The sequence below is a fragment of the Mustelus asterias genome, chromosome 3 (genome assembly GCF_964213995.1).
Source record: "Mustelus asterias chromosome 3, sMusAst1.hap1.1, whole genome shotgun sequence".
In the NCBI taxonomy this organism is placed as follows: Eukaryota; Metazoa; Chordata; class Chondrichthyes; order Carcharhiniformes; family Triakidae; genus Mustelus; species Mustelus asterias.
The window spans coordinates 6,282,120-6,294,623 of record NC_135803.1 but is presented as its reverse complement, the minus strand read 5'-3'; the positions used below and the strand labels follow the sequence as shown (position 1 = coordinate 6,294,623).

At 43.6% G+C, this 12,504-nt stretch overlaps 1 protein-coding gene across 4 annotated transcripts in view; it reads left to right on the top strand.

Annotated features, from left to right (window-relative positions):
- The window catches only part of dynlt2b (dynein light chain Tctex-type 2B), a 31,919-nt gene extending 23,549 nt beyond the window's left edge, over positions 1-8,370 (top strand). For 2 of the 4 annotated variants that reach the window (XR_013496265.1, XR_013496266.1), the window contains exons 4-6: positions 2,758-2,898; positions 3,875-3,938; positions 7,334-8,370. Coding sequence is in view for 2 of the 4 variants with exons in the window: in XM_078204491.1 (XP_078060617.1) it covers positions 3,875-3,938; positions 7,334-7,381 (112 nt within the window). In the remaining 2 variants the exon portion in view is untranslated. The remainder of the gene's footprint in view (positions 1-2,757; positions 2,899-3,874; positions 3,939-7,333) is intronic. The other 2 variants (XM_078204491.1, XM_078204503.1) reach the window with 1 other exon arrangement.
- The last annotated feature ends 4,134 nt before the right edge of the window (positions 8,371-12,504 follow it).

Sequence of the window (12,504 nt, the reverse complement as noted above, 5' to 3'; positions counted from 1 at the left end):
AAAGTGCGTCCTTCACCGAGTTGATGACCCTCCAGCAGCAGTTGATATTTGTCTCGGTGTGCGTCCCCGGAAACAGCCCGTAGAGCACAGAGTCCTGTGTCACCGAGCTGCTCGGGACGAACCGCAACAAATACCACTGCAGTTTAGTTTAGTTTATTTATTATCACAAGTAGGCTTACATTAACACTGCAATGAAGTTACTGTGAAAATCCCCTTGTTGCCACACTCCAGCGCCTTTTCGGTTACACTGAGGGAGAATTTAGCATGGCCAATGCACCCTAGCCAACACGTCTTTTTGGACTGTCGGAGGAAACGGGAGCACCCGGAGGAAACCCACGCAGGCACGGGGAGAACGTGCAGACTCCGCACAGACAGTGACCTAAGTCGGGAATTGAACCTGGGTCCCTGGCACTGTGAGGCAGCAGTGCTAACCCACTGTGCCACCGTGCTCCCCCAAGTTGTGTAATGTAGGAAACACAGCAGCCAATTTGTGCACAGCAAACTCCACAAACAGCAAAGTGATAACGACCAGATCATCTGCTATAATGATGTTGATTGAGGGATGGAAATTGGCCCAGGACATCAGTATTTCCAAATAGTGCCCTGGGATATTTCGCATCCACCTGAGAGAATAGGTGGGACTTCAGTTTAACATTTCATTCAAAAGACAGCACCTCTCACAGTGCAGCACTCCCTCAGTCCTGCCTGGATTTTGTGCCCAAGAATCTGGAGTGGGACTTGAACCCCAAACGCACTGACTCAGGCAAGAATGCAGCTCAACATTCAGCAACACTGAGAATATGTTGTTCCAAATAATTGTTGAAAATCCTTGAAGAAGTATCCAAGTAACCAATTTGTCAGGTTAATCACAATTTTTCATTGGATACTTCCAAGGAAAGGTCACTGATGAATTATTTTCTCTTCAATTAATTTGATGCATATTTCACATTCTGTTGCTGTCCTGTGATGCTGTCTTGCATCACATGGCTGGATTTAATGTCTGTTTATCAGCTGAGAATGATAGGTGCGCAATATTACCCAGGCCTGGCAGTCCTGGTTTAAAACTTGTCCTGGTAAAGCAGTGAAGAGAATGTTTGTTGGGGAAAAAAACCTTTGCAACGTGAAGATTGCTGCACTGAGGAGTACAGTAAGAAGACTCACAACGACAGGTTAACGTCCAACAGGCTTATTTGGAATCACAAGCCTTTGGAGCTCTTCAAGTGAGTCACCTGATGAAGGAGCAGCACTCTGAAAGCTTGTGATTCCAAATAAACCTGTGCCCATCCCAGTCCAATGCCGACATCTCACATCATGGCTACCACTGAGGAGTAGTTCATGAAATTACATAAAGTCTTTTAAGGGGAAGCTAGATAAATACATAAGGGGGAAAGTAATGAAAGGTTATACTGATGGGGTTAAATGAAGAGGGCTGGGAAAAGGCATCAGTGGGCAATAGACATCAGTTTAGGCCAAATTCCTGTTTCTATGCTTTACGCTCTATGTAATTCTAACATATTAAATAATATAATGAAATCTGAAATTCAAAGCTAGTCTCAGAAATGGTGAACATAAAATTACCATCGATTGCTGTACAAACCCATCTTGTTAACTAATGTTCTCTGAGGAAGGAAATCTGCTGTCCTGACCTGGTCTGGCCGCCTTGTGACTCCAGAACGAGCAGCAATGTGATTGACAGAGCAGTGTGATTGAGTAAGCCACTCAGTTCAAAGGCTATTCGGCTTGGACAAACAAATGCTGGCCTTGCTGACGGCATCCACATCTCATGAAAGAATGAATTAAACAACCTCCATTTTATGTTCTCATCGGGAGACAGTCGGGCTGAGTGCACGGTCAGGTGGGTGGTCTTGGCAGAGATTGATGATCGCTGGATAAACTGATTGAGAAGTCACAGGGTCGCTGCCCTCATAGTGGATCAATTTAATTTAAGGAGTGATGGAGCTGGAGAGGTTGACCTGTGATTTTCCCAGCTGCTTGTCCCACCAAGCACCATCCTCGCTGAGAACAGGAGGATCAGTCCTATTGCGGCACCCTCAATGAGGGTGAGCAGAAAGACAGAGAAAGTGTGCTGTGACAAGAGAACTGAGAACAACATAATGATTACGTAACATGCAGGAAGATTCATGGCCAAGACTGAGCTGCCTTAATTTAAAATTTGTCTTACAGGAGAGCTTTAGAGAGAACTCTGCATTCAGCATATCAAGCCTACCCTTTTTAAAGTTATTTCATAAAATTTACTTCCGTGACAGACTACCTTAAAATCTCCTTTCGTGGTTCAGTGTCATCTGTTACACGTGTTTACGTTCCTCTAAAGCATCTTGAGATATTTTGCAATATCTCGGGTGCTATACAGAATCATAGAATGGTTACAGCACACAACAGGGAGGCCTTCAGCCCTGCATACCCATGCCAGATCAGAGCAAGAGCACTCGGCTAGTACCACTCCCTCTGTAGCCCCACAATTCATTTTAGTTCAGATGCTTTTCCAGTTTCCTTTGGAAATCCATATTTGAACTTGCCTCCGCCACTTTCTCAGGCAGTGCATTCTGGATCCTAACCACTCGCTGTGCAAAAAGGCTTGTCATCATGTTGCCTCTCGTTCTTTTATCAATCGCCTTAAATCGGTGTTGTCTGGTTCTCGACTTGCTGCCAGTGGGAACAGTTTCTCCAGATTTACTTTGTCGATTACCCTTATGATTTTGAACTCCCTGATAAAATCTGCTCTCAACCTTCTCTTAGGAAAATGATCCAACCTTCTCCAATCTATACACCAAACTCAAGTTCCTCATCCCTGGAGTCTTTCTGGTAAATCTTTTCTGCACCCGCTCCTGTGCCTACACATCCTTCCTGAAGTTTGGTACTGTGATGATCTGGCAAGTGGTAAGTGTTGTGCAAGCCAAATTCTAAAGGAAAACTTGGCAAGCTTTCACAACTATTTTCTATTTGTGTTCTATTGCGAGGACATATGTGCACTGAGGTTTTAAATATTAAATTAAAACATGAATTAACAAAGGAAAAGAAGACATAAGCACACAAGATTATATTTACACAGTTAAAATTAATCTTACAGAACATTTCTCCAAAAGCTTCCGAATTGGTTAGACTCTCAAATAAATATCACTTTAGGCAACAGTCCTTATAGATATTTAATCTACAAAAATTTCAATAATGATATTGGATTCTGGTCCTGCCCTGCTGACATTTCAACGTTTAAGTGCAGCTAGCCTTTCTAGAACCTCTTTATTGATTTTTAACCTATCAGGTGTCTCAGCTACCTCTTTGAAAGCATCTTCCTCCTTGGTGAAGATGGATGCAAAGTGCATACAAACATATGAATTAGGAGCAGGAGTAGACTATCCTGCTCCTCGAGCCTGCTCCACTATTCAGTAAGATCATGGCTGATCTGATTGTGGCCTCAACTCCATGTTCTGCCTATACCCAATGCCCTTTAACTCCCTTGTACTCATTCAGTACCTCAGGCATGTCTCCTGCCTCTATGTGTAAGGTCTTCTTTTGGTGCCTCATCCCTCTCACTCTCCGCTCCCCCCCCCCCCCCCCCCCCCCCACCACCTCTCTTTTTACTGCAATTTTACGATTTATATGCCAATGGAAGACTTTTGAATTTCCTTTCATGTTAGTTGCCAGTCTCTTCTCATAAACTCTCTTTGCTGCTCTTATTTCTTCTTTCACTTCTCTTCGAAATTTTTTTTACATTCAATCTGGTTCTTGCTTGCATTATCAGCCAGACACTTTTTATTGTTTCATCTATCCCCTTTGGTGTGCAAAGAACTCTGACTTTTGTTCTAAACATATTCACATTGTTACCATATATGAACAAGTCTTTGTTTCCTTTTAGAATGGCTGCACGTTGCTTCTGGGATGCTGATACAGACAACTTTGCACAGGATGTGTATATGAATGTAAGTGTACATGATGCAGTAATAATGCATATTGGGGTCGTGTGCCTGAGGGAAAGGATTTCATCTGGATCAGTAATTGTTTTATCTCTGCATTGGTTTAGTTGGTCAACTGAAGTTTTAAAAAATTGTACTAGTGTTCCTCTCTACCAAAGGTGACCAAATAGGCGTGTGTGTCGCCTTCCACCATTCCTGGTGGTCAATGCCAAGATTGTTGACTAATAACAAGCAATCTCTATCAATTTCTCCCCAACATGGGTGGGATTTAAACTTGTGAGCCGGAATTTTACCGGCACCCCTGCCGCGGAATCGGGGTGGGCGAGGCTCGCAGAACAGCATTCTCCGTTGGCCTCGGGCGGGTGAGGTGGTAAAATTCCGGCAATGTTCCCTGGGCTATCAGTTATCTCTGGATTACTTGTCCAGTAACATGACCACTGATTACCAGACAGCTTCACGCTTGACTGCGGCCAGTGAATACATCACATGGACTGCAATGGTTCAAGAAGGCAGCTCACCTTCTTAAGGGCAATTAGAGATCGGCAAAAATGCTGGCCTTTTTTGTAAGTGACGCACCCACATCCCACAGAAAAAGAATTTTTTTTAAAGCCCTGTTCTCTGCACTCCTACAATTCTGGCCCCTTGTGCATCAACAATTTTAATTACTGACTATTAATGGCCTTGCTTTGACTGGGCTCTAGAATTCCTTCCCTAAAGCTCTCCATCTCTCTTTCCTCCTTTAAGACTTCCTTAAAAGGTCTTAAAGCACCTTTTAAGGAAGGTCCTTAAAAAAGGTTATTTTGACCAAATTATTTCCTAATATTCCCTCACGGTGTGAAATTTTGTTTGATGGTGTTCCTGAGATGTTTTATTTAATTAAAGGTGCTATGTAAATGCACATCGTTGTTTGGTGTCTGCACTGTGATCCGCAGTGCTCCAACTCATTCTCTCAGTTAAGGATAATGGAACATGGAAAGTAAGCAATAGGACATGAAATTCAGATATTTCTATGATTCTGTTTGCTGCAATTACAACAGATGTGGAGGAGAGAGAAAGGAAAAGCAGTGACTTTTTTAATAACCCCAGTATCAAGAATCACAGAATTGTTACAGTGCAGAATGAAACCATTTAGCCATTGTGTCTGTACTGGCTCTCCAAACGAGCATTATGACTTAGTGCCATTCCCCTGCCTTTTCCCTGTACCCCTGCACATTGTTTCTATTCAAATAATCTGGAATACCCTCCCTAACGGCATTGTGGGTCAACCCACAGAACATGGACTGCAGCGATTCAAGAAGGCAGCTCACCACCACCACCTAAAGATGGGCAATAAATGCTGGCCAGCTAGTGATGCCCATGTCCCATGAATGAATAAAAAACAATAATCACCTAATGTCCTCTTGAATGCCTTGATTGAACCTGCCTCTACCACACCTCCAGGGTGTGTATTCTGGAGCTGACCCACTCGTGTGCAAAAGCTTTTTCTCGCATCACATTTGCTTCTTTTGCAAAGCACTTTAAATCCGTGCCCTCTGGTTCTCGATTCTTTTACCAGCAGGAACAGTTTCTCCCCATCTACTCTGTACAGCCCCCTCATGATTTTGAGTATCTCTATCAAATCTCCTTTCTTCTGTCCAAGGACATCAATCCCAACCTTTCCAATCTATTCTCATGACTGAATTTTCTTATCCCTGGAACCATTCTTGTAAACCTCTTCTGAAGTCTCTCCAGTGCATTCACATCCTTCCTATAAGCATGGTGCCCAGGACTGTACACAATATACCAGCTGAGGCCTCACTCGTGTATAAGTTCAGCATAACCTCTTTGCTCTTGTACTCTATGCCCCTATTAATAAAGCCCAGAGTACGATATGCTTTTTCTCTGTAGCATTCAATGTCTTCAATCTAGACACACGTCCAATTGTCTCCTCATTGTGGACTGTACCTCAGTCACCCTTTGGCTGAAATAGTTTTCCCTGCCCCTCTTTTTAATTCTGAACCTTCTCATCTTTATCTTGCCAGCAACTTTGGAATTTTTTTTCATTACCTTGAGACTTCTATTCTGACAACTTGAAGTCTCTTTCTCCCCAAAATGAGGCCATAACTCCCTTAGCCTTTGCTGAGAGTGGAACCTCTCCTCGACACCTGAAATTACCAGTAACCCTTCCTGTGGCGAGGTGCCCAAAACCACGCCCATCATCCTGGCTGAAAAGAAGAAAGGGCTTGCATTTCTATAGCACCTTTCACAATCTCAAAGAGTTTTATAGCCAATGAAGTACTTTTGAAATGCAGTTGATGCTGTATTGTAAAGGGATCAGAAAAGTCAGTTTGCACACAGCCATCGTCGGTGACCAGATCATCTGTTTTTAGGTTGAGGGATAAATAATGATCGAGATATTTAGGGAACTTTGCTGCTCTTCTTTGAAATAGTGAGAGTGGATCTTTTGCCTTCTCCGAGAGGACAGACAGAGCCTTGTTTTAACATCTAATTTGAAAGGTGGCATCTCTGACAGTGCAGCACTCCTGTTTTGTTATTCTTTCATGGGATATTGGTATTCCTGGCAAGACCAGCATTTGTTGCCTATCTCAAATTGTCCTTGAGAATGTGATGGTGAGCGCTGTCTTGAACCTTTCTGTTGCGAATTGAGTGGCTCACTCGGCCATTTCAAAAGGCAGTTAAGCGTCAACCACGTTGCTGTGGCTCTGGAGTCACATGTAGGCCAGATAAGGACCGTAGATTTCCTTCCCTAAAGGACATTAATGAAGCAAATGTGTATTTATGACAATTGATGATAGTTTCGTGGTGCCATTACTGAGACTAGCTTTCAGTTCCAGATTGGGATTTGAGACCATGTCCCCAGAGCAGTAGCCTGTTCTCTGGATTACTAATACAGTAACATCGCCCTTTAGTACTGGCACTGGGCGTGTCAGCCTGGATTATGAACTCGAGTGGGAAGGTGATGGCCTGGTGGTATTATTGCGAGATTATTAATCCAGAAACTCAACTATTGTTCTGGGGACCAGGTTCGAATCCCACCACGGCAGATGGTGGAAGTTGGATTCAATAAAAAAAATCTGGAATTAAGAATCTGCTGATGACCATGAAACCATTGTCAATTGTTGTAAAAATCCATCTGGTTCACTAACGTTCTTTAGGGAAGGAAATCTGCTATCCTCGCCTGGTCTGGCTACATGTGACTCAGAGCCACAGCAATGTGGTTGACTCTCAACTACCCTCCAAGGGCAACCTGTGGTGGGCAATAAATGCTGGCCGGCCAGCGACGCAGTTGTCCCATGAATGACTAAAAACAAAAGTCTAACCAACACTTGTTGAGCCTCAGTAATGACTGTATGTTCAATATGCCTCAATTTTGTATTAATCAGGTTTTAATTTGCTTTCAGGAAAGCCTGTTCTGCGTTGCTGCTGCCTTTGGCTGCTATTACTATTAGCAACCTTCAAGGATCCAGCGCTGTTATTAAATGTCTTTATGTGAATACCTTAAAGTTTCTGCATCTGTACAATAGGTTATTTTAAATAAATTGGTGTATAATGTAACAGCTCAGACCAAGAATAAAGCAATATTGTGTGAAATGGTTCAAGTTGCACTCTGCACAATGTTTGTAGAGGAAATGCTTGAATGTAGGCAGCATATCTGACCGCATCTCAAAAGAACAAACGGCAGGGAAACAATATTGATGTCGACACTTCTTCAGAACACGAAACTCATGTCCAGTGCCAGTTACGATAGTGGCTACGACAAATTATTTGTTAGTGCTTGTGTGTGCCCTATCCAGTAAGATGCTTGCCTTTATAGGACGGGGTATAGAGTATAAAAGCTGGAGTCTGATGATGCAGCTGTATAGAACGCTGGTTAGGCCACATTTGGAGTACTGCGTCCAGTTCTGGTCGCCGCACTACCAGAAGGACGTGGAGGCGTTAGAGAGAGTGCAGAGAAGGTTTACCAGGATGTTGCCTGGTATGGAGGGTCTTAGCTATGAGGAGAGATTGGGTAGACTGGGGTTGTTCTCCTTGGAAAGACGGAGAATGAGGGGAGATCTAATAGAGGTGTACAAGATTATGAAGGGGATAGATAGGGTGAACAGTGGGAAGCTTTTTCCCAGGTCGGAGGTGACGATCACGAGGGGTCACGGGCTCAAGCTGAGAGGGGCGAAGTATAACTCAGATATCAGAGGGACGTTTTTTACACAGAGGGTGGTGGGGGCCTGGAATGCGCTGCCAAGTAGGGTGGTGGAGGCAGGCACGCTGACATCGTTTAAGACTTACCTGGATAGTCACATGAGCAGCCTGGGAATGGAGGGATACAAACGATTGGTCTAGTTGGACCAAGGAGCGGCACAGGCTTGGAGGGCCGAAGGGCCTGTTTCCTGTGCTGTGCTGTACTGTTCTTTGTTCTTTGTATGCCAACAAGCACACTGGAAGATGCACCCTTTTTCAATCTGTGCCCGTGCAAAATAAAAAAGCCTAGACTTAAACACCTTGCTCGTTTTTGGCATTTAATAGTGAGGACCTGAAGTTTCAGCTGTCCAGACCGCAAAGTGTTCATCGCACCTCAGGAAGGATGCACTGGCCTTGAAGGAGATGCAACTCAGATTCACCAGAATTGAACATCAATTAGATGACGGGAATACAAGCTTAAATTTATGCAGCCAGTCCTCAGAATTTAACCCCTTTATCCACAGCATTGGTTCAGTAGCTGAAGCAACAAATTGTGTAATGTGCACAAAAAGCAGCTGAATAATGTGTGGGTGCTGCAGTGTGGAATGGAATCAGGGAGTATTAACCTCAAACATTGGATCACAAATGGAGACAGGAGCATGTTGGAAGCTGGTTTAACCCAATTATACTCCCTGCTGAACAATTTAGAAAGGAATCAATATCAGATTGAAAGTAATGGGCAAAAAATTGTGCAAGGAAACCTGTCAAGAAGAATCAAACGACAAAGGTTGGGGAGCTATTGAGATGTCACGTAGAATTTGGAAGGAGACATTGAATTTTGGACCAAAAGAGAAAATGCTGGAAAATTCCAGCAGGTCTGGCAGCATCTGTAAGGAGAGAAAAGAGCTGACGTTTCGAGTCCAGACAACCCTTTGTCAAAGCTAAAAAGCATAGAAAGTGTGAGATATTTATACTGCAGGGGGAGGGAATTAAAGATGAATCATAGCCACAGAAACCAGGGGAAAAGGCTGCTAATGGCAGTCCCCAGAGAGAATAAAGGGTGTGAATGGCCAAACGACAGAGAAACTGTAAGCTGTGACAGATGAAGATGTTGGGGGAGGGGAGGGAAAAGATTGGACAGAGGTAGAATGTAGAAAAAGGGAAGTGGGGGGGAGAGAAGGGAAGGGAAGGGGGATGAAGTGGGGAAAGAGTGAGGGGGGGGGGAAGAAAAATGAAGGAAGACAATAAAGAAATAACAGGTAGAGCACAGTAAAATATTAAATAAAATAGAATGAAAACAAAGGAGGCTGAGGTGGGGTAGAGCAAATCATCTGAAGTTGTTGAAACTGTCCTGAGTTTTTAAAAGGCTACAAATTCACTTTGGTCTGTGACCAAGCTGCTTTCCCAAGAAATCAGCAAAACACCTGGTGAGGAAAGAGTTATTAAAGCAAATACAACAGCGATTGCCAGGATGTAGACTCCTGCTGATTGGCTGAAAACACCTGGCCGAGGAGATGTTCTCTCTGATCATTTTATTTTGAACTGTGTGTGTGCACTTTGGGAGCAAACTGTGAAGGAAGACTGCTTCTCTCTCTCTCTCTCCCTCTCTCTTTCTTTCTCTCCCCCCCCCCCCCCCTTTCCCCTGTATTACCTGCAGCCCAGAGTAGAATGTTCACATTCAGCCAGAAAATTCTCATCTCAGTATAACTCATCTGTATTGAAAGCTGGCAAAATTGCGACAAGTGGGAGTTAACAAAGATGACATTTCACCAAAGATCTGAAAGGACTTCTAGATAACTACTGTGACCAGTGCTCCATCAGATTGACAGTGTCAAGACCTTTTTGAACTTTATCCTTTTTATAGTGTTCCCTTGCACCAACCTCTGCGGAGACTTTATTTGTCTTGTTCTTTCTTTTGGTATGTGTTTGTTGGGATTTTTTAAAGGGGGTAAATTTTTTATAGACATCTGGATTATAAATTTATGCTTTACAACTTTTTTTAGTGTTCTCTTTCATAAAACAATTACTCTGAGTTTATTGAAAGAAGTCTGATTAAAGTCTCTTTTATTCTGGGTCCAGTAGTAGCAAAGGTAAACAAATGGCTATTTTGATGCTGCAACCTGTCCTGGTTAATCTGCGCACTCCACCCATCTTAGTCCTAACGATATCCTCGGGAAGTCCCAAAGCACTTAACGAGGTACTTTTGTAAGACTCTTGTAATATTGAGAGCTGACAGGTGCACACAGTAAAAAGATCCACACAGCAATGAGCAAATCTGTTTTAGTGATCAAAAACTAAAAGACAGTGCTGTGGGTGCTGAAAATCTGAAATAAAAACAGAAAATGCTGGAAATACTCTGGGTCATGGCAGCATCTGTGGAGAGTGAATGCTGTGGCGGTCAGCTGCTGACAGACCTTGCTCCATTCAAGTGACCAGATGATGAATTTTAAAGTACTTTAGCAAGGGCTTCCGCACGCCAGTTGGTGGCGCAGAACACCAAACACAGAGCTGGGCCAACATTTATTGCCCATCCCTGAGGGCATTTAAGAGTCAACTACTCATCTCCAAACTCCGTGGCCTGGGCCTCGGCACCTCCCTCTGCGGCTGGATCCTGAACTTCCTAACTCACAGGCCACAATCAGTAAGGATAGGCAACAACACCTCCTCCATGATCATCCTCAACACTGGTGCCCCACAGGACTGTGTTCTCAGCCCCCTGCTGTACTCCTTATACACCCATGGCTGTGTGGCCAAATTCCCCTCCAACCCGATTTTCAAGCTTGCTGATGACACCACCGTAGTGGGTCGGACCTCAAACAATGACGAGATAGAGTACAGGAGTGAGATAGAGAATCTAGTGAACTGGTGCGGCAACAATAATCTCTCCCTCAATGTCAACAAAACGAAGGAGATTATCATCGACTTCAGGAAGTGTAAAGGAGAACATGCCCCCGACTACATCAACGGGGATGAAGTAGAAAGGGTCGAGAGCTTCAAGTTTTTAGGTGTCCAGATCACCAACAACCTGTCCTGGTCCCCCCATGCCGACACTATAGTTAAGAAAGCCCACCAACGCCTCTATTTGGAGACTAAGGAAATATGGCATGTCAGCTATGACTCTCACCAACTTTTACAGATGCACCATCGAAAGCATTCTTTCTGGTTGTATCACAGCTTGCTATGGCTCCTGCTCTGCCCAAAACCGCAAGGAACTACAAAAGGTCGTGAATGTAACCCAATCCATCCACAAACCCAGCCTCCCATCCATTGGCTCTGTCCACACTTCCCGCTGCCTCAGGCAAAGCAGCCAGCATAATTAAGGACCCCCACACACCCCGGACATTCTCTCTTCCATCTTCTTCTGTCGGGAAAAAGATACAAAAGTCTGAGGTCACATACCAACCGACTCAAGAACAGCTTTTTCCCTGCTGCTGTCAGACTTTTGAATGGACCTACCTCGCATTAAGTTGATCTTTCTCTCCACCCGAGCTATGACTGTAACACTACATTCTGCACGCTCTCATTGCATTCTCAATGAACAGTATGCTTTGTCTGTATCGCGCACAAGAAACAGTACTTTTCACTATTAATACATGTGACAATAAATCAAATCAAAAATACATTGCTGTGGCTCTGGAGTCACATGTAGACCAGACCGGGTGAGGACGGCAGATTTCCTTTCCTAAAGGACATTAGTGAACCAGATGGGTTTTTTTGACAATCGACAATGGTTTCACGGTCATCAGTAGGTTCTTAATTCCAGGTTTTCTTTTCATTGAATTCAAATTTCACCATCTGCCGTGGTGGGATTCGAACCCAGGTCCCCAGAACATTACCCTGGGTTTCCGGATCACTAGCCCAGCGACAATACCACTATGACATCGCCTCCCCACATTTTACTCAAATGCTGGTTGAGGGAGCTTGCTGTGCACAAATTAGCTGCTATGTTTAATACATTACAAAAATGACGACACTTCAATATTACTCTGTGGCTTTGAAGTGCTTTTGAATATCTTGAAGCTGGAAATGGCTCTAAATAAATGCAAATCTTTTTTTATCTCCCAGTGTTGTGCCATTAACCATCTTAAAATAACTGGGATAAAATGCCTCGGATAAAATGCTGGTTCTTGAGGTTTTTGGTTACCAAAATAGTCAATATTTAACTTCTGGGCTATTGCTTGCTGTTCTTCAAAGCAATCTGTTACACGGGAAATGCTTTTGAGACATTTTCAAGACATGATGAAATGTTGCATTAATAAACGTCTGTAGCAACCAGAGAAAATCTTCCCCCTCTCGAACTTAAGAGAATGCAGCCTCTCATTTTGTTCTCATCCCAGCATGAAATGAATGGGCAGCAACTAAAAAAAAACTCTTAATTAGTAGACACGTATAATAA